Source organism: Salarias fasciatus, chromosome 9 (assembly GCF_902148845.1).
Source record: "Salarias fasciatus chromosome 9, fSalaFa1.1, whole genome shotgun sequence".
Taxonomy (NCBI): Eukaryota; Metazoa; Chordata; class Actinopteri; order Blenniiformes; family Blenniidae; genus Salarias; species Salarias fasciatus.
In genome coordinates, this window is record NC_043753.1 from 7,475,987 (window position 1) to 7,495,090 (window position 19,104).

Here is a 19,104-nt window from a genome sequence, read left to right on the forward strand (position 1 = left end):
GATTTGAAACCCAGCACAGCCAATCCTGTCCTGTTTTCTCTGATATCTCGCCCTTACGCAAGTTAAGCCCCTCCCACAAGAACGTGCGACGAATGCCCCTCGACCAATCACGGTTAGAGCCTCAGGGGCTCTTCTGATTGGTCAAAGATACCTGGAGCTGTCGAGATTCCTTTTCAGCTCAGAACAGAGACAGATGGAAACGCTGCGCCCTCGCGGTAGTGCAATTATGCTACACTCCTAAAGGATTATCAATGGATACTCTAACATTTAATCCAAAGAAAACACAGAAAAATTAGCATTGACTAGCAAAATCCTGCCTACAGCACCTTTAAGATTAGCTTAGCATAAACTCAAAAGGGTTTGTTGAAGAGCATCAACAGAAGAATATCCCTGGAAAATTAAATGTGATTCAGGAATTTCATTCAGACTTTTTAATTAAATCTCAGCTCATGTTCAAAGGAGGAACTTTTTTTTTTTTGCCACAGTCTCTTGGTCAGCTTAAGCAAGAATTCAGACTAGCTTATGGATTTGAATAAAGAACAAATCAGTAAACAACAACTGATATTTTCTTGGTAATTCAATCTAATACCTGCAAAAACTTTGAAAATGGTTTGGAGTTACGCTATGGGAGATATCACTGAGAATGTATAAGAAAGGTTAAAAATACCAAGTTGCATCTTTTCTTTTCTGATCTTGTTTCCAACACAGGCTGCAAAGCTTTCAACTACAAAAGAATAGTTTTATCTGTTACTGTTCTCGAAACTAAAATGTCGAGTCATATCTCACTTGATCTTTAGGTTTCGAATCAACATTGAAAGAGTGTGTTGCTCCTACTCAGACTCTGTTCTCAACATTTGAGGCTGTTCTCTTCACATTTGGTGCTCTTCAGTCTGGCAGAGGCAGCAGTGTGCACTCTATCCCCGTGAGAGGTCGGGGCAGCTGGCAGATCTCCCTCCAGCGATCTTTTTTAGTGTCGTACTCCAGCGTGCTTCTCACAATCACCTCCTGACCGTCACTCCACCGCCTCCCTCCAAACACCAGCAGGTTTCCGGAGGCCATGGACACCATCCCGTAGTTGAAGGAGCCTGTGAGAAGCGGTCGGAGTCGCGTCCAGTGGTCTGACTGTGGATCGTATTGCTCGATGTCGCAGAAAGGCTCGTACATTCCCAGAAGAGCGTAGAGAAACCCGTGGGCCGCTGCTAAGCGGTGGCTGAACCTGGCAATAGACATGGACGCCCTCTTTTCCCAGAGTTTGCCTTTGCAGTCCCAGAACAGGAAGTCTTTGCTGCTCCCCCTGCTCTCCTGAGGGTCATTGGCCTGAATGATGCCCTGGCTCCCTGGGAGACCACCGGACACGTAGATGTTGTTGTCAAGCGTGGCGGCAGCATGTCCGTGAAGAGGGCGAGGCATTGTCGCCCCTCTCCTCCATGCACCGAAGGCCATGTCATAAAACTCAACTGAAGCCAAAGAGGTGTGTGTATTGGTGTCCGGTTGTGTGTGTTGTCCCCCAATGGCGTAAATGACGTCATCCACCACGCAGCAAGTGAACTGCGCCCGTCTCTCCTGCATGGACTCCACTTTCTCCCAGCTGTCAAAGCGAGGATCGTACCTCCAAACCTGGTTAGATGTTGTGACTGCAACTGACTTCTTCCCATCCTCATCTCCCTCTTTGACTTCCTCACCACCGATCACGAAGAGGAAACCTCCCACGGAGCAGACGCAGGGACTTTTGAGTCTGAGCGGGAGAATAGAGCTCAGACACGAAAACTTCCGGCTCCTGGGATCAAATGTTAGCACCTGCTGCTCCGGCCAATCGGCACTGGCCCCTCCACCCACAACCAGGACCCGATTGGGTGATGACCTGAGTGTCGTCTGCCTGCTCTGTCTGATTGGTTGTGCTGAACCCAACCGGTGGTACTCCAGCGCTCGAGTCACCTGACTCCTGATCAGAGGTGTGGCCATGGCTCGGTGTGCCTGACCTAAACGAGCCAGGTCAGAGGGGTCGACCAGCCCGAAGCGCAAACGACTCAGCAGAAGGTTTGATTTGAGGAGTGGGAGGGGCCCGTTCTCATCCAGCCAATCCAAAGCAAGCTTAATGAGGTCCACTTCTTTGACACCCGGCACCTCATCTGCGTCAAACACTGCCATCAACGACTGACTGTTCAAACCGAGGAGATCGTCCCTGTGTTTGTCTAATAAAATCCCCATCTCGCTGGCAATAGTTTGGTTTGCCACGTCAAGAGTGTCCGAGAGCGCGTGGTGCTCGGCCAGATTAGCATAGCAACAGCAGTTCTCAGAGGTCAAACCATCAGTCATGAAGCGCTCGCAAATCGACACGGCCGTCTCCACCTGCAGGTACCGCGCTGCTTCCAGGACATCAGGAAGTGTCAGCGGTGAGACGCTGAGCCAGCCGGAGTACAGGAAGTCCAGAATGGCGTCCAGGCCCTGGGGCGTTATAGCCGGGAGGCTGACGGACCCTGCTAATCTCTCAGTGGTGTTGTCTCCAAAAAGGGCCCAAAAATAGTCGCTAGAACTGGCTAGCAGGGCCCGATGACACGGAAACGACTCGCCACCGGCCTCCAGGACGACATCGCACATCTTCTTCTCGGAGCGCAAGCGCTGGAAGCCGGAAAGAAGCCCGGTTCTGTGTGAGGAACTGTAGAGGACAGAGTAGCTATCCATCCAGAATGGAAGAAGATTAAAGGCAGGAGAGGGTGGAAAGAAGGAAAGAACGAGAGAAGAGGAGCAGGAGGCTAAAGAAAAAGATTTGTTATGATGTTAAAGGCTCTGAAGCAGGAAAACTCCAAAAAGATGCTGCAAAGCGAAGAAGGTCTTCTTCATTGAGCTCTCTTCACGTGCTTTTGTGGTGCTGTGTCTGCAGCAGGAGGCGTGTGACTATGATAGGGAGGTTAATATCAGCCCACCCTCCACACACATAGTCCTGTCTTCCTGCCCTCCGTACTTTGGCCCAATAACATCGGCCGTCCCAACGTCGAGCTGCCTCCCTCTGATACCACGGCTCTGTTGTCTTTGTGTTTGTCCGCTGCCCTTTGCTCTGCCTCCAGGAGGGAATATAACCCCCGTCGCACGCTTCCAACATACACCCGCCGACAGGAAGGCCAGCGGGCAGATGAACCCGCTGAACACACATGCTTGTGCCCAGACGGGCCGAGATGGAGCCTGGCGGGGTTTTAGCGTCGATCCCAGTGGATGAACTCATTGGTAAATACAGCTGCCGCGGTCCGCGACCGAGATTCCTGGGACCGCGGCTGCCACGGCACCGATCTGCACCCAGGAATAGAAACACCGAGCAGAACCCCAGCGAGATCTGCCAAGCCGTCACACATTTTTAACAAGCATCGAAAGCAGGCAGTAGTTGTCAGAGTAAAAGCCCTTTGACCTTTTGGGAAGCATTTCACCTTCTCATGACCCATCACAGAATCACACACTCGGATGCGAGGAATAATGACGGCGCTGCATCGGGCGTGCGCGTTCTCCAGGATGTTTACGCTCATCGGATTAACGCGTGCAGTCGTGTCACGGTCAGACACCTCGGTATGCAAACTACATCGCCGCGCCGAGCGCTTACAACTTCTCGCCGGGTACATTCTGCTCCAAGTTGTGATCATCATCTCTGAATAGACGCTGGCTCGCGCTCAGACACAAAGTGTGTGTCTGCGTGTGTGTGTTGTGGAGAGAGAGATTGTGGGGAGAGGGGTTACACTAGTTCAAAATCTTGTGACTCAAAGCCTTTTTGAAGTGTTTTTAATCTTTCCCACACAGTGTATGGTCGTTCTAACACCAGCAGAGCTTTCCTCTGTGCTGAATATTCCACTGTGACCTGATGGAGGCTAAACTTAGCTACAGCTGCTGTGTGTGTGTGTGTGTGTGTGTGTGTGTGCATGTGTGTATATGTGTGTGTGGACATGTGATGTGATGATGGATATACATGCTGTAATGGGAGGTATGCGCTGCGTTCCTCTCTGAAACAGAGGGATTTGGAGCTTTAGGTCGTGATCAAAGCTGCACAGCGGTGCTGCTGACGCCCACCTAAAAGCCGAAAAAACACACTTTTAACCTGCAAGTAATGGAAGAATAATTGCAGCGAGAGATATCGGGGCTTTACTTTTATATTTCAGATTGGAAAACAACTCTTCAAGCTATATTTCATTTTTCAGCCTGCATTTAGTGGGAGGGTTCATTATTTTTTCATTAAATACACTGATTAATTTCTCTCTCCAGAGACTCAAAACAAACATGTTTACTATTTTATTGCATCGCCTTGAAAACATTTGTGTATCGGGTTTAATATATTAGAAAATCTGCACTTTGTGCAATATGCATGAAGTAAACTGCATTAAACGCAAAGCACGGCTTCATTACTTTTGCATTTGATCATGAATTAAAAGTTAGTATTGTTTCATTTCCACTTAGGGAAGGCAGGATTATTTATAAGATCTGAGAAATATCACTGTAGCGCACGATGAATGAGAAATAAAAAAATATTACTACATAAGGGTAATAATAGATTCAAGTCAGTGAATAAAAATACAAATTTGCAGATGAAGTTTAAACTGTTGTTCAATCTTATGGTGATGAACACAGCTTTATGATTTATTCAGTTTAAAAAAAATTGCTTTTTAATATCATTCTAACCGTAAAACTGTCTCAGCGCTGTGGGAGTTATTAGTTTTTCCTTGTTGTGGCGCAGAGTATACGTGATGAAAAAGTCAATTAAAGCTTCTTGTGGCCCAGTTTTGACCCACTGACCTCATGTTTGACCCCCCCCCCCCCCTTCTTTTGAAGCTAATGTCTTGATGGTGTGTGAAAGACAAATGTTTCAGGGGAGTAAAGCAGCTCAGATGCGGTGAGTTGTTAAATCATCTCGTTTTATTGAAACCTTTCTTCTGAATATATAATTTTAACAGCAAACAGCAAACACAATCGAACCCTTCCCCAACCGCTTCCCGTGGACGTCGGATTAGTAGAAACCATGAGCAGAAATGGAGCTTCAGTGTGTTGGTCAGAGAAATTAGATTACTCGAATATCCCCACGAAACAAAGAAGAAAAAAAAAAAACAAACTGAAGGATTTGGTAGAGTGGAGTCCTATCTGAGTCCATTGAAGTCGATGTTTGATGAGGATTTACTCCTCCGTTATCCGAACACACCGGGGTTTGTATTTTTTTTGGAGTTTTTTTTCCCCCCGTTCGTCCTCAGCAGCAGTAGACTGGTCTGTGTCTGTGAAGATTAGCCGGAGCATCCTGGAGCAAAAAGAGAAGACAGATAAAGATGCTGTGAGGGAATTTTGCGGAGACCCGCCTGCTCTTATCTCTCTCTTGACCTTTCCCCGCTCCTGTTCCTCGACCTCCCTCATCTTCTCTGTTTATATCCCGCTCAAAGAGTCAGGCTTGAGTCACGCCGACACTTTTCAGCAGATGAGCAAACAGAGATGTAGGTTTGCTCGAAAAATGAGTCAGTTTGTGTTTGAGCTGCTGAATAAACATCCTACCTTTTAAAATAAAAAAAACCTCTAACTGGAACCTGTCAACATGAGGGATTTAAGGTCAAGGTGCAGTTTATTATTCTCGTGGTGCAGCCAGCAGTAAAACGGTAAAACAAAGACGACATCAATAAAATACACTCATAAACAAACCGATAAACCAGTCTTATCAGTGTTTTTATGACAAAAAAAAGGGAGAGTAATCCAAGGAAGAGAAAACAATAAATAGAACACCCACCAAAACAGCTCTATGGAAGAAAACAAAAACTTTCCACTAGGGATGCACTGATACCAGGACTGTATACATAAAGGTTAATACTCATACTTGTGCTCGTCCTTTAAAAAAGTGGTATGGGTACGTCCCTAGTTTCCAATTACAAACTCAAAACAAACTGAAGGACAAGAGAAATTCAAAAGTGGCATACAAACACAACTTGTGAATAAATTATCAGTGGGTGAGTACAGAAAAACAGATATCTGAAATTATTTTTGAAAAAATGCTGAAATTGAAATAGAACACATCCCAACATCTCACTTCATAAAACACGCTGAAGTTTGTTCTCCTCATTTCTCTCTGAAATCAATAAAATCTAGTGACGTATTTCACCGTGTTCAACCCGATGTGAACAAATGGGGCGGTTCTTCTTCTCTGTAAAACTGACAGGACATATCATCACGTCCTGTTAAGAACTGAGACTGAGAGATACCGAGGCCTCATTTATGCTTTTTAAAGTGGAAATAGAAACTTTGTTTGGCTGTTTGCAGTTGGAGTCACTGGAAACAGGTTTTTGAAAATGCTCTGTCACAGAAAAGCTCGTACTGGGCATGATCTCAACAGGGGCTTGAATTCCATCATATGTGAGGGTTGACTGACAATAATAACGAGGGAGTAGAGAGTCTTAAAGCTGCCCACTGTTTGTAATCGTACAGCTCTGCTCTTATACATTTTGCATTTAAAACTATTTACGACGCCATCATCTGCATACAGGGAGACATTTCTCCAATACAGCTGCTGAGTGGACTTGTCATGAAGTAAACTGCTTTTAAATAAGCTCAAGTGTTTACATCCTATTATCTGTGTGCATGAAAAAATGAAAACACCAGCATTACCATGTCCCGTCGATCGTTGTGTAACTGGAACAAAATTTAGTTTTTTCAGAAAAATTCTTTGATCGAATGAAAACAGTCTTGTAGAAAGTGTTTCTCACTTCTATTTCTATTTTGTGACTTATTCATTCCAAAAAACATGTGATCCAGTTTTTCTTCCTGAAACCTCACAGTTTAGATTTTTTTCTTATTTTTGAGTGGGAGAACCTCCCGTTCTCCAACACATCCGAAACGCTTTCAGGATGGAGTGTGACACAAACTGCCGGCCAGACCTTTATCGCTCCGACATCTGCAGCCAACATCTGCAGTCGGCAGTCTCCGCAGAGCGACAGCTGTTGGATCATCAGATTAACGCCTATGCTTTTTGAAAGAGGCGCCAAATAATCACAGATGGGCCAAAGTTTCACCTTTGGGGAAACTTCTTTAAAAAATAGCTTGAGAGTAAATAAAAATATATCTGCAGAATTCTCTTCTCACTTTGTAATATTAATAATAATAATGATGATAATAATAATAAATTTTATTTGTAATGCGATTTGCATGCCTACAATCTCAAAGTGCTACAGAACAGGAAACAGTTTTTTCTTAATTATTGTGTCTTTAATTTATTATTAATTGATTTATTTAAAATTATATAATTTCAGATTTTGAATTTTACAAGTATTAATCTATTGTATCATCTTGGAAAAGGATCTTCATATACATACATATACATACTTATATATCAAAATGAAGTTAGGAAAAAATAGAAAAAAAAACTTTAAAATATAAAAGTACGTTTTCTAAATGTATTAAAAATTGAGACATATGAAAAAGAAGGAATTGGTAATTGATAACTTTTCAGTTAAATGTTTTCTCAAATAAATATGATTGGTGAAACATGCAGCACAATATGTATACACAAGCTGAATTAGTCCAATAAACATACACCTTTTACATCAAATATTTAGATTTTCTTTTTTTTTATTGAAACAATTTCAGTCGTTTGTTTCATTCTTGACAATAACTTTTGAAGTTCCTTCATAAAAGTGGCATAAACACATTTTAAAGAACTAGTCCTGAATTTCCAGTCTGTTTCTTCTCTCTTGTTGTTGTAATGCTTTTTTAGTTTCTTTAAAACTAACCAATATGAGAAATACTCAGGACAAGCATCATGTACTCAGAGGAACACTTCTGGTCCACTTGGTGTACTCTGGCGTCCCCTTCAGGAGGTCTCGGACCTCAAATTTGAATTTTTTTTCATTCACACAAACTGGATTTGCATCCTCACAGAGAACTCGATACCTCTGCTTCCTTTATTCTTTGCTTCTCGTTTGCATTATTTCCTATCGAGTGTGAACAAGAGCAGCTTCATTGACTTTGTGTCACTGTGAAAAAGAAAACAGGAAATGCTTTCCATTCATGAAAAATGTTGATGTAAATACAAGTTTCCCTTTAAAATGTGCTTTGAGGTCACAAAAATGTCAAGATCTTTCAAATAAAGAACATTTTGAATTCAGAATCATTATATTGCACATCTAATATTGTTTTTATCACCCCACTCCTAAAATTACCGTATATTCCTTATATTAATTATTTTAGGTGCATTTATGATCAAAAATTCAATTTGTAAATCTATTGTCATGCTATCATCAATAATACAATTTATTATTTTTATTTTTAAATGTATTTAAAAAACTATATACTAGTTTTTCTCAGTATTTGAAGTAACTGTAAAGTTTTTTAAATTAATTATACACTAAATATTTACATGCTTAAAACACTTCACCCATTAAAAAAGAAGAGTGAAGCCATAACTATTTATATTTTTCGTCTCATACATATTGAGCTGATTTCTCAGCATGCTCTTTTTGATATGCATAAAGGCTTTGATACATTTTTTAATGTTGGTTTATTTTTTGTTTAGTTTTTTTTTTATTTGTAAATTTGTAGGTTTTTTTTTTACTTTACTTTTGAATTTTTGTTTGTTTCTAAATTGCATTCAACATTTTTTTTCCAATCATATTTCCTATTTAAAATGTGACTTTACATTTCGGATCATTTGTCCTTGCAGTATTTACTGGGTCTGGATCATAATCACACTGCAGCATCGTGGTTGTTGAGGCCCCGTGTTTCAGGTGAAAACGTTTCTGCATTTTTATGTCAAAAAAGTTTCGTGTTTACACAACAACGGTTTGAAAATGCCGTCCGTTTCCGCAGAAACAGTAGAAACACGGAAAAAGATGTAGTTCGCTGCAAGATCACAAGCTGGCGCTGTGGGCTGTTTTTTTTTTTAATGAGCCAACAGTAATAATGGGACATTGGTTCGGTGAAGTTGGATTACTATTGCAACAATTTTCCGTTTTCACTTGAAACGTTGTGTATAAATTTTACTTGTAAAATAGTAGGACCTGCATGTTATTCCTTGGTGACCCATCGCAGCTCGCTCTTGACGTTCTGCAGCTCGGAGAGGTTCACGGCCGGCCCGGGAAGCTTCACGGCTCCCGGTAACGCCTTCTTCTCCTCGGGCGTCTGAGGGGCGGCTGGCTGCTCCGGCGATGGAACCTGAGTGGACTTACAGAGCCCCAACACGTCATTTCACATTTTATTCACACTTTCATCACATTTTCATTCAAGTACATGAGTATAATCCTTTCCATCAACTCTGATTGAAGCTACTGTCATAACAACATTTTCTGCTTCTTTACTTTTGCTAAAACCTCATAAAAATAGTCAACTTGAATAAAAAATATATATTGGGAATTTATAATGCTCACATGAATTATGAGTACTGTGCTGCAGCTTCTATTATTTTCACGTTTTGCATTTAGTTTTTGGATTTTTTGGGACCCAGAAGGAGAAACTATGATTATTGACTTTCATGATGGATATTTGTTTCAGACTTATGAGAAACCTTCTCAGTATCTATATATTTTTTCTAGTTTTTGATGTATTCTTTTGATTATTCTCTGTAATCCTGCACTTTTTCTTAATTTTTTTTTCTACTGTGGTAAGGCTGCAACGTTAAAAGCTGTTTTATTCATTTTGAAATATTTCAGAGACAATTTATGGATCTGTGAAGTGATGATGATGATGATGGTGATGATATTGATAGTGATGATGATGATGTTGATGATGATGATCATGATGATGATGATGATGATGATGACCTCACCTCTGACGTTGGCTCTGTGTCTGCTGTCTCCTCTCTCCTGATGACAGGATGTCCCGCCCCCGGACGCAGAGCTCCCATCGGGATGTTCAGATTAGCCTGACGGACGACAGAAAGAGCCAATGAGAGCCTTCCAGGAGTCCTCTGTGTGTGTATGTGTGTGCACATGGGTGCAAGTGTGTGTGTGTGTGTTTTGTACTGTATCTCTGTATATGAGCTCACATTGTACAGCTGTACAGAGATGGTGGAGTGTGTGTGTGTGTGTGTTATCGATGGAGAATCTCTTCTCTCACATATTTTCCAGACTCCCAGAGAGCGGAATATTCCCGGTGTGCAGCATGTCAGCTGAAATTGGTGTTCGTGTGACGTTGCTTTGGCCGGTTCGCTGTCTCTATGCTGCTCCGCATGCTGCCAGCTCTCATCTCCTCAGATGAAACCAAATCATTCAGCTTCAGATTAAACCTGCTGACGTGCCGCCACAAATAATCTGTGGCTTGGTGCACAATAACCTCATAATTCAAACCATTTCAAATGGAATGAAGCCAAACACATAACATCTTACTATAATTTAATGACTGCAGCCAACAATGCACTGATACATCAACATAATTCTATTTATTGGAAATAAAAAGTTTCTTTAAGTTTTTGTACAGAATAATTTATTAAAATTATTCAGACTGGATGACATAGTTGTCATATTCTTTCAAAATTAAATGCCATAGAATAGAATAAAAAAACAAAATATATGCATATTAACTATAAAAAATATATATTTAAAAAATCAAATTAAATAATGGGGACACAAAATTGAAATATTAATGTTTTTATTATTAGAACCTTGAAAGCCATAGAATGTTATTTTAAAAGAAATCCAAACTATTTATAAATGCCATAAAAATTATGTTTTAAAAATTATAAAATAAAACTTAAATCCAATAAAGTTTTTTTAAAAAATTGACAGAATTATATTTATTAATAAGTATTTCTTTTTTTTAATTGGACAACGTTTTGTTTTTATTAATGTTTCATTAAATGAAACATTTTCTCAATGTTCCTTTAAAAAATGTAAATTAATACTTAAGATCTATTCTCCAAAGTGTCACTCGCTTGCTTTTCATTCGATTTACATTAAAAAATAAGTAATTTGTCCATTTGGAAAGTTAAAAATTTACAATTGTGAAAGTTATTCAATCCTTGTTTTCCAACTCTATAACCTGGATTTATTTTAGCTGTTTCTTTATACTTATATTTAACTAAAACTTTTCTGGACTTACTCCAGTTTTTGGTGTCCTCTCTCAGGCCTCTTTTACTCGACAACATTTTCAAGTGAAAACACAAACATTTCATTGTGGAGTCACTGAAAACACAGCTCTCTGAAAACACTCCATGTCCGTGAAAACGGGGTAAAATGCAACCTTTCTGAAACGCTACTACTGCGCATGCGCACAATGGCCGTGGTCAGTAGTTACACGGACAATAACAACTGTCCGACTGTCTGTGTGCTCGCTGTTGTTGTCGTCTATAGCGTATCGTTCTCTACGCATGTGTTTGCAAACAGCAGCTCCAGCTCCGATTTTGCTGATAACTACGTTGTTTTCAGTGTTTCTGGTGTTTTCATGTGAACGGACATCATTTTCAAAACCTTGCCATCTGAACGCAAAACCTTTCTGAAACAAAAAAATGCAAAATCGATGTTTTCACTTGAGACGTTGTCGTGGAAACGGCGCCTAAAGCTCCTGTCCTCAGTGCCTTCATCCTGCTTTCGTCCTCTCTGGTGTTGTAGTCATTACGGGAATCACCACCAGAGGGCGCCACACTAATGTCGGTTAAGAAACCCTTTTTATTTACATTATCGGCTTCATTTCAATCAGAATGGTGAAAATCATTTTCTTTTCGGTTGTTTTCATTGTCCTGTCGCCCTCGAAGACGTCCAACCTGTTACTCCTCGTGTTCTGCAGCTGCAAAAAGCTTTTTACAACTGGAGTTCCCCTTTGAAGAAAAACCCAACAGATCAAACCTGCGTCATACTGTGGGGTTAAACGGACTGTCTGGTTGAAATGTGTATGTTGGAGGCAGTTCTGCTGATAAGGGGGGGGGTCTCCGTTACCCCCCCCCGTTGCCCCCCCAGCTCATGGTTAGACAAGAAAACGAGCACAAGGAGAAGAGGAAACGCATCAGCTCTACGTCTGCACTGAAGAAGTAACTCTGTGCTGTAAACGCAGTTCCAATAAATCTCAATAAACTCTTTCATGTTGCACTCGGTCGTCTTTCTTTAAGGCTGCACTCTTTTCAAGTTTCAGAGCCGCAAGTCGGCCGGATGTTTTACCTGAAGGGCCCGGACGTTGGACGATGGTTTGGACATGATCCCCCCGGTGAGTCGGCTGACCTGCAGGAGGCACAGATCACAGGCTTTCAGCTGTGTGTGTGCGTGTGCGTGTGCGTGTGCGTGTGTGTGCGTGTGCGTGTGCGTGTGCGTGTGCGTGTGTGTGTGTGTGTATGTTTGTGGTGCACGTTGGGAGCAGTGGGACTCTGTTCCTGTGGGTTTTTGGAGGCCTGGGATAGCATTTCAGTTGCTTAGCGACTCTTTAGAGGAGAGGCAGGCAGAGGAACTGAACTCTGAATCATTCATGAGTCGCACACGCACACACACACACACACACACACACATACGGTCAGAATGAAAGCACCACGGAGAAGCTGACTCGTGCTGTAAGCAGCCATGGAAGGATGGAGATGATCCACCTGCAGGGACTCCTCCACCTCTTTCTCATGGCTCATAAAATCCTGTCTCAATAAAGATTTTCCTCCACTTTTTTGAAGGCCACAGTCAACAAATGAAAAACAAAACCTTTCGTAGCATTTGGAGCTCTGTTTACATGAGAACTGTGCTCAGAAGTGCGGAAAATGCAACTTTTCGGAAATGCTCAGACTCTGTTTCCATGGAAACAGGTGAAAATGATACTTTTCTGAATCGCTGCTACTGCGCAGGCTCACTACTGTGGTCGTTAATCTTTCTTCTGCATGTGCGCGAGTAGAAGGACAGTAACAACAATGGCGGCCTTCAGAGTGTCGTGTCTCTCAGTTCATATTCTCCTGGGACCTTGGAGTTCTCAAGTTGGCAGTCATCTGGACTAATAGTCCAACGTGGTCGCCTGTCCGTGTACTCGATATTTTTAATGTTTACAAAGTGCTGTTCTCTACTCACATGCGTGTTAATTTAAATTTAAAAAAACAACCAACAGCACCAACTAGTGGTCCAACATGAAAACTTCAAGGATTTCCGGTCTTTCTGCCATTTCTGTGGAAACAGACATGAATGTTTTCGGAAACGGTAAACAGGGGAAAGATGTGTTTTCGCTTGAAAAGTTATCTGTAAACAGGGCCTCAAATATGTACTGCTAATGAAATGACCGCTTTTACAAAGTTAACAGAGTCAAGTCAAATTAATTTAATGATCTTTAATGATCATCTAATGAGATTCTGTTTCAGTACATAATTTTGGAGTGATTCCAAACTGTGGATATTGCTCAAATAACAATGTAATTCTTAAAGAAAATACAATCTTTTCAATACATGAATGTAATTTTTCCTTTATACAAATGTAAGTATTGTGAAGTGTTATTGGATTCCATCTAAAGACAACTACATCATTTATAAAAGAACAACAATGAAAATCATCCCTCTGTTAAGTTTTATTATTTACAATAACATTAAAAAAATATTTTAAAAAGTTATTTGTTTGGATATTTCTATTTTGGCTGATTAAAAATTCAAAAAATTCCTTCTGTAAAATGATTTCAAATAAACTTCAACACAAGCTGTAAGTTGGATTTTTTTAATCAAGAAAATGATGTCCACTTTAAATAAGAGAGTGAACGTTTTAAGTATTTAAAATAAAAAAAAAGCCTAATCAAAATTAATTTACAAAGAGCTGAGCAGGAAGTTTAAAGGATTAATAAACTTCTCTCAGAGCTTCAGTAAACAAGAAACGTTCAACTTAATGTAAACATAGATTTATATTTAGAAGACAAAAATCTAACTTTTTCATTTGTGCATCTTCCTCATTTTCTCTCCTGGTCTGTTTTCAGTTATTTTGAACTTCCTCTCTTCAGCTCGCTCACAGATCCACCGGAGTGGCTGTAAAATACATCGAGAGCCAAATGTATTTCCCTATATAGGTACAAAGTAACTCTAAATTTAACTTCCTCAAAATATTGCTCATATGTTTAAAGAGGGTCTTTTGCACCGGCTTCTCTGTGTGGATCATTTTTCTGTCGTTCTGATGTATTTGGAGCCGAAGCTTTTGAGTAAACAGAAGAAATGCACCAGGTAATGAACACATCGGTCAGTCAGCTGGAGGTTTAAACAGAGACTTTAAATAGTTTGCTGCTTGTGGAGGAAGAGCAGGAGTTCACAGATCTGCAGCTGCACACAAGAATGATTACAAACTCTGTTTATGTCACGTTGCTTATAAAATTGTCTAAGAACACACATTTTTGAGGGATGGAATAAACTCATCATACGGCTATCTAAGGAAGATTGAATGAAATAGTTATTTTTTATTTTGCCTAGTTTCTGTAAAAATAAGACAAAAACATCTAGAAACATTTCTTAAATAAACGGGAGTCAGAAAAAGAACTACAGATTCCAGCAACGTATTAGCATAGCTTAGCGTGAAGCTAAAATCAACAAGCAACTTCCATTTCAGAATGAACTTTTCTCAAAAGTTCATTGCTTTGGATGAAATGTGGAGGAGACCAACACGTTGCAACATTCATAAATAATACATTTGAATTCCGCTGCTTTTCTCCCTGTCTTGAACGGTTTTTACATAACAGATGAGTCAAGTTCTGGCAGTATCTGTTCTCTCCGTTTCCCTCTTTCCAGCAGAAAGTCTCCTCCTCTGAGTCTGGTTCTGCAAAGTTTCTTCCTTTTTAAACAGAGGTTTTTTTCTTTTCACAGTCGCCTCTGCTTGGTCAAGTGGAATTGTTGGGGTTTTCTCTGTGAAAGTGGCTACAATTGACTGTGTTGTACCTGATGACATGTAAATAAAGCTTAATTGAATTGAATTGAATTGAATTAGGTAAAGGATAAGTAAAGATGAGATGTAAGCTAAAACAAGGGCAGCAAAGTTAAAATAAGATCTAAGAGGAAAAAAGATAACTTAAAGAGGAAATAAGTAAGAAATTTACTATAAAATAATTAAAAATATCCCCATTTGTCACCCGTTATTAAAGAAACATTCTCTTTAAACAATCCGTCTCCTCCATCAATAATGTCTTGTCAAGTTTTTTTTTTTTTCCTGTGGGCTGGAACAATTACAGTGGGCAGAGCTTGCATGTCACCCCTTCCTGGTTCCAGAGCCAATCAGATGTGAGTTCCAGAGGTTGCCAATCAAGCAACGTAGCATTCCGTATTTTATGCTGTCTGTACTGCTGGCTGTGCCACTGTGTGAGGCCCCAAAACTCACCTAAACTCTCCCAAACTGGCAACCTGACACTGACTGCACCTTCAAGCTAAGCTGTGATAAGGTAAGCTAAGATAAGCTAGGATAAGATAAGAGACAGATAACTTCTCCGAAGTTAGGAGAAGTTAACTTAAAATAAGATAAGATCAATTAATCCAAGCTATGAAACTATAAAAATAAGATAAGTTAAGCAAAAGATGAGTTAAGATACACAAAGTTAAGACAAGGCAAGATAAGAAGTTAAGCTAAGTGAAGATGAGCCATTAGCTTCAAAAGCTAGTGGAAACAATTATCTCCCTCAATTCTAAGAATTAACCTTGAAATGATCTTTTTCAGGTTGTTAATCTTTTCAAGTTAACAAAAAAAAAAAAAAAAAAAAAAAAAAACAACATTTAAATGTAATTCTTGCTTAAATTAAACTGATCACTTCTGGAAAACTCGTTTTACCAGTTGAAGAATAATGAATGAAACTGATTAAACAGAGCGGAGCGACTTACCAGCTGCTGACACAACACCACGCTCCCTTTTATACCCCTTAGCCTCCACTTTCTGCCCCGTCAGGCTCTTTTTGCCCCTCTCTCCTCCATCTCTCTCTCTCCTCTCTGCCGCCGCTCCTCAGTGCTGCAAGGATTCCTCCCATATCTGGGATTTGTTCTCACTAAAAATAGACGAGCGATACACAGAGGGGACCTGCGTTCTGTCCACACACACACACACACACACACACACACACACACACACACACACACACACACACACACACCCCTCACCATGGACACCCACCAAACAAAGTCAAACAGAAAGTCCCAGCACCTACAAACTTTGATTTATAAAACTTACCAAAGTTAAACTTGTTAAAGTATTTTGAGCTTTTTAAATTAATTTATTAAAGCTTTAGAGAATCACAGTTTCAGTAAAATGATGTAAATTTTATTCAGCTATAAAACCATCAGTCATCAAAGAACAAAAAAACACCACATTAACTCCTGACACTGTAAAGTATAAAAAGCTGACTTAATTTTTGAAACTTTTGTGAACTTATCAGCATAAGAGATGATAACTTGATTATTCTCAGTAGACAGTGCTTAAAATGGTTTAGTTCACAGGAATTAATCGTGACCTCAAACAAATTGAAAGTTATGTTTTGTACTGACAAAGTTTTTCAATTGACCTTCATACATAAAACTGTGGTGTTCAGCTGTAAAATGAGCAATGTAAATGAGGATTAAAGTGTCATTTTAGAGGATTTAACCCTTTATCTGCCAAATATTCACCATTTTCCTTCTAACTAGCAAAAGTTGATTGATGAAACTGACAGAGAAGAAGAATAAAAAAACTGGAATTAAATTTCTGAACAGTCAAAGACACAGTTGCAGAACATTCAAAACTTCATTTATACATTTAAAACAGAAGTGTATGTTTTAAACCTGAGTTACACTATTTTTGTAATGCATTTTTTAATTTACATGGCCCATCTGCTTCTGTTTCTATTGAACTTTTATTACATTATACTATGAAATGAATGGTGATGAATTGTTAAATGCATCAAGTTGGCAATTAAACTTGTTTAAATCCTGTGTTTAAAACTGCACAGTGATTACACTCGTGTTAATAAAATATTTACTTTTTAATATATCTTAAATATATCTTTATATTACAGTCATTTGATTTTGCATGCATATGTATAGAAACTTGAACTCTTTGATTCACTAAATGAAAAGTTCAGTTGGTGATTCTTCTTTCACTCGTGACCTGAGTGACCTGACTTTGTCCAGACCTGCCTGACAGACTCATTGGCTTGGCGAGGATTGTCCATGAGCTTTGATGCAAATATGAGCTAAAAAGACAAATCGGGCAGATTTGGCATCATCATCAGGAAGTGAACAAAGGTCAAAATCGGACGAGTCGAGGTGAATGAAGGTTAATGAAGTTGATAATGAAGGATTCACTGTGTTTTGTTGATCACAGTTTAGAATGTAACAGCACTTCTCCAGTACTCTTTACTCACATTTACATGACTGTCATCTGCATATGTGGAGAACATTCCACACATTCAGCAGATGCTGAGGATTTTTACAATAAAGAATAGCAACTTGAAGGAGTTTGAGCACCAAATAGTTGTCTGACATGTCTGACAACTTCAGCGATTTTAGTTTCGCACTAAAACTAAGAATATGAAGCTGTTTTCATTTGACCGTTTTTGTTCAACCTGGTGCTATTCACCTCGTGTCATTTTTCCAGTGAAAGCTATAAACTTTATTTGCGTTTTGGCTTGAAACATCTTTTTCCAAACACTTCAGAGCTGCACAAGTGCACTGCAGACTATATCAACATGTGTGATGAGATCGACATTAAGCATCATTAGAATTTAACATTTACTAACATGTACTGCCCCATCGTCTGTTTATGTAGAGAACATTTAACACGTTCAGCAGACTTTTAAGATAAAGAATGGCTGTGTAGGTATTTGAATGTGTTTCTATTTTGTTGCTTCTATCTGAAAATGAAACTTTTCTGGATCTACCGGTAAATCAAACCAGAAAAACTAGACCCGATGTTTTTCATGTTTCTAGAGCAGGTCAACATTATTAAATGTGTCAAATGCAGTTGTTTTTTTTTTTTATATGACAACTTTTTCAAGTGAAAACAGAAAAGTTCCCGTCGTGTTCTGGCGGTCCATTCACATGACAGCGATGCTTTTCAAAACTTTTTGAAAAGTGAAAATCAAACAGTGGAAGAACTGCCTTCAATTTACACACAGTTTTGGTGTTTTGATCTGTATTCAGGCTACTGTATTTGCTGTATGATCTTGCTGTAAGTGCAAATATTCTTCCACAGGACCAAACTTCAGAATACTCAACATATAAAATTTCATGGATGATGTTTACATCATAAGATTTTATGTAGTTGTCTCTGTAATTTGAGCACAATGTTTCAGTTTGAGCTAATATTTAACGAGATGTTTTCCTATTTTCATTCGAAGAAATTTAACAATGTGAGCAGAAAACATTCAGTTTAATGATTTTTGTTTAGAATGTATTCATGAAAAAGTTAAACAGTGTAAGAATCACCCTTGATGTACAGATATTTCAAGTTTTTTTAATGATATGTAATGTTGTGCTCTCACACACATTCCTCTTCATTTCCAAACACACAGCTGCTCACAGATGCTTTCGATCACATGTCCGGTCATTTTTAGCTTCATCTCCAATCAAACTCTGACACTTGAGTCCTGAAAACACTCTTCCTAATCTCAGAGACTAAAATGGCTTTGCCCTATTTTTGGTCTCATGCACATACACATGCACACACACTCACACACACAGTCAATGTGCATTAACCCATTGATGCACGGGTCAAACAGGTCTGTCTTCTTCTCACAGAGTTAAAGGTGTGTGTGCATGTGTGTGTGTGTGCGTGTGCGTACGTGCGTGCGTGCTCTTACCTCCTGCCGTGCGTGCCTGCTCTGCCCTGCCTGATCTCTCTCAGGTCCTCTTCGGCTACCTGACCTGCTTCTGCTCGGCCTGATTGGCTCGGAGAGACAGGAAACTCCTCCCTGAGTGGAACCCGACCCAGCATCAGAGCGCTGAAATGAGTTCTGGTCTCTGGGACTGACTGTGTGCCGCTGTGTTTCTCCACTCACCTTCCCCTTCACTCTCAAACATCCACTCCCTCTGCTTCACTCCCAGCTGCTCAACTGGCTTCCTGTGCGCTCAGGTGGTGAAATGAAACGCCCCAAACTGCAGGCTTGATGGATATTTTTATGCAAATCCATCCCACAGAGCGCTCCGACCGGCTGGCTGACAGACTTCCTGCCTCTTCTCACATCAGCTCCTTCTATATTTTGTGTTTATTGTATTTAACAACACACTGAATG

At 40.0% G+C, this 19,104-nt stretch overlaps 3 protein-coding genes across 10 annotated transcripts in view; 1 reads left to right on the top strand and 2 right to left on the bottom strand.

Moving 5' to 3' along the window:
- cnksr2a (connector enhancer of kinase suppressor of Ras 2a) overlaps window positions 1–9,905 on the top strand; it is a 63,597-nt gene extending 53,692 nt beyond the window's left edge. The window contains exon 24 of the mRNA XM_030099479.1: window positions 9,811–9,905. Coding sequence (XP_029955339.1) covers window positions 9,811–9,858 — 48 coding nt within the window. The 3' untranslated portion in view covers window positions 9,859–9,905. The remainder of the gene's footprint in view (window positions 1–9,810) is intronic.
- Window positions 861–2,759, bottom strand: klhl34 (kelch-like family member 34). The gene has a single exon (XM_030099481.1). The coding sequence runs from the start codon at window positions 2,680–2,682 to the stop codon at window positions 886–888; it is 1,797 nt and encodes a 598-aa protein (XP_029955341.1). The 5' UTR covers window positions 2,683–2,759; the 3' UTR covers window positions 861–885.
- On the bottom strand, window positions 4,873–18,964 carry smpx (small muscle protein X-linked). Of its 8 annotated transcripts, XM_030099484.1 has the most exons (6): window positions 18,871–18,934; window positions 18,673–18,783; window positions 12,087–12,146; window positions 9,764–9,859; window positions 9,000–9,162; window positions 4,873–5,263 (listed from the first exon to the last, which is right to left on the bottom strand). In XM_030099484.1, the coding sequence occupies exons 3-5, from the start codon at window positions 12,120–12,122 to the stop codon at window positions 9,007–9,009; spliced, it is 288 nt and encodes a 95-aa protein (XP_029955344.1). In that variant the 5' UTR covers window positions 12,123–12,146; window positions 18,673–18,783; window positions 18,871–18,934; the 3' UTR covers window positions 4,873–5,263; window positions 9,000–9,006. The 8 variants fall into 8 exon arrangements, with proteins under 8 accessions (XP_029955344.1, XP_029955350.1, XP_029955348.1 ...); XM_030099490.1 differs by having other exon boundaries at window positions 9,004–9,153; window positions 18,673–18,964; XM_030099488.1 differs by having other exon boundaries at window positions 9,000–9,153; window positions 18,673–18,960.
- Window positions 18,965–19,104: the final 140 nt, after the last annotated feature.